General features: G+C 46.8%; 1 protein-coding gene across 1 annotated transcript in view; it reads right to left on the bottom strand.

Annotated features, from left to right (window-relative positions):
• Positions 1-216: 216 nt before the first annotated feature.
• Positions 217-2,456, bottom strand: part of LOC104409495 (myosin heavy chain, skeletal muscle-like) — a gene marked incomplete at its 5' end in the record, with an annotated part of 6,079 nt that continues 3,839 nt past the window's right edge. Inside the window, 6 exon segments of the mRNA XM_010019377.1 lie at positions 217-289; positions 291-358; positions 1,370-1,465; positions 1,600-1,704; positions 1,790-1,960; positions 2,056-2,219. Coding sequence (XP_010017679.1) covers positions 217-289; positions 291-358; positions 1,370-1,465; positions 1,600-1,704; positions 1,790-1,960; positions 2,056-2,219 — 677 coding nt within the window.

The following is a 2,456-nucleotide window of genomic DNA, read 5'->3' as shown; positions in this document are numbered from 1 at the left end:
GTGAGAAAACTTGTTCTGCAATGCAGTATCCCAAGCTTGATCAGATAAAAAGAAATGAAAACAAAGGCAGCACCATTTATAGTGTGCATGCAGAGGAATCTACGGTCTTTATTCTCTAGACATTAAGGTGAGTACAAAGACTCATTGCAGAAGAAAGCGACCGAGAGGTTCACATTTTGTGCAGCTCTCAGGTCACTTCGTTGCCTCATGACAGCCTCACTCTTCCTCTTCTATCCTCCTATGGAAATCCCGGCTCTTGGCTCGGGGCTTGTTTACCTTGTGCTCTGCTTTTCGCGGCTTCCTCCAGCTCATGCTGGATCTTGCGGAACTTGGAGAGGTTGACATTGGACAGCTCCTCCTGTGCAGGGAGAGGGAGTTAGTGGTGAGGAGCCCAGGGCAGGGGATTCATTCCTGCTGCACCTCAGCCTTGTGGGACTGCAGGTCTTTGCTGAGGGAAGGCACAAATCTCCATCCCCCACCCACGCTGCTCACACATAAGCCTCACACAGACTTCCTCATCCTCCCCTTTTTAGCAGATACATTCTAGACTGAGCACAACAGACTTTGAACAGAATTCTGCTCTGCAGTGTGGGAAGAAAACAAACCAGGCAGATGGAAATCAGATTTTCTTAGCTCTGAAATTAAATGTTCAGCTACCTCTGTGGACCCTCAGATGGGGCTAGGAATTTGTAAGAGCCCCTGATATCTCCTCAGTGTCCCTCTCATGAATTGCATCAGTGTCCCTTTGACTCCAGAAACCCTTATCCATAGTGGACTGTTTGCAACAGCAAATGAGCGATGCTGAGACATTCATAAATTCAAGGGCTGCAGGGCTTCCCTCAGGTCATCCCTGCATGCTGAGAAAAGGGCAAAGGCTCCTTGCACAATTCTAAATGTAGTGCTCAGTGTGGTTTATGGGTATACTTCAGACACCTTCTCTATCTGCTGAAATTGCTATGGCCATATCCAAAATGTGGAATTCCCTGTGGTAGATGAGCATACAGTGAATCAGAAGGATTTTTTATGCGAAGTTTTCTGTGTTCCTAGGCATAGAACTCTGGAGTTTTGGCAAGTCCTTTGCTTTGTAATAACTAGCAAGCTCCTCCGAATTCCAGGGTCACAGTCATCTTTCATAAGGTTATTTATATAAATTTCAAATCTACTTCAGTTCTAATGCAAAAAAAAACAACTGGCCTTCTTATTTGCTCACTGATTTCATTCTCAAAGGCTAGGCTACTGTATAAGCATTTCACTGAACTTGTAGAACTCCATTATTGACCACTTTCCAAGTTTCCTGTATTTATCTCCTCAGTGACCATTCTACCCACTTATAAAGTGTTTCTCGCCATGCACTGAGAGTGATACTTACAGCCTCTTCAGATTGTCTCTTGTAGGATTTCACCTTCATTTGCAACTTGTCCACCAGATCCTGGAGCCTGAGAATATTCTTCCGGTCTTCCGCAGACTAAAAGAGTTGGAAAACAGCAGAGTGAATTGGTTTCCCCACACATATGTTAGCAATTCCCCTTGGCAATCAGGTGCAAAAATTTTGACTTCCTGCAAGAGTGTGTGTGAGCCGAAGGACACTTCCTGCCTTACCTGGTAGGTCAGCTCCTTCACCCTCCTCTCATATTTGCGCATACCCTTCACAGCTTCAGCGCTGCGCTTCTGCTCAGCATCAACCTCCCCTTCCAGCTCCCGCACCTGCAATCACAAGCCCATCTTTGGAGCTTCCTGGTATCTCTCCAAGGCACATGCTCACTCTTGCACTAATACCAGCCCTACGCACTCTGGCCTCCAGCTTCTGGATTTGCTTCTTGCCTCCCTTCAGTGCCAACTGCTCAGCCTCATCCAGACGGAGCTGCAGGTCCTTCACCGTCTGGTCCAGGTTCTTCTTCATCCTCTCCAGGTGGGCGCTGGTGTCCTGCTCCTTCTTCAGCTCTTCTGCCATCATGGCCGCCTGATGAGAGCAAAGGGTCAAAGCCATTTTGGGGCTGGAGACATTCTGGGGGAGAATACATCCACCATCAGCAGTGAAAGGAGCCCCTGACTCACATCTGTGACGGCCTTCTTGGCCTTCTCTGCAGCATTGCGGGCTTCCTGGATGGTATCCTCCATCTCACCCTGAATTTGGGCAATGTCTGTTTCCAGCTTCTTCTTGGTATTGATCAAGCTGGTGTTCTGCATAAAGACAAATGGCAAGATTTTTAGTATAAAGCCTGCAATATGAAACCTACAGCATCAGCCAAGTTTTTTCAAGCCTGCATTTCAGAATCTTTGAATTGCAAAGAATTTGGAATTCTTTGTAAAATGGTTGTTTACAAAATGTCAGTGGTGGCTTCAAGTGATAGCTGTGAAGAGCAGTAGACAGCCCATTCCAGTACTCCCTATCCTCTGGTATAGAGCAGCACTCTGTGTTTGGTAAGTGTCAACACAACTGCTTTTACGCCACGCCC

This window comes from Nestor notabilis, unplaced genomic scaffold, assembly GCF_000696875.1.
Source record: "Nestor notabilis isolate BGI_N333 unplaced genomic scaffold, ASM69687v1 scaffold4188, whole genome shotgun sequence".
NCBI lineage: Eukaryota > Metazoa > Chordata > Aves > Psittaciformes > Psittacidae > Nestor > Nestor notabilis.
The sequence above is the reverse complement of the archived record's forward strand: the minus strand, read 5'-3'. Positions and strand labels throughout refer to the sequence as shown.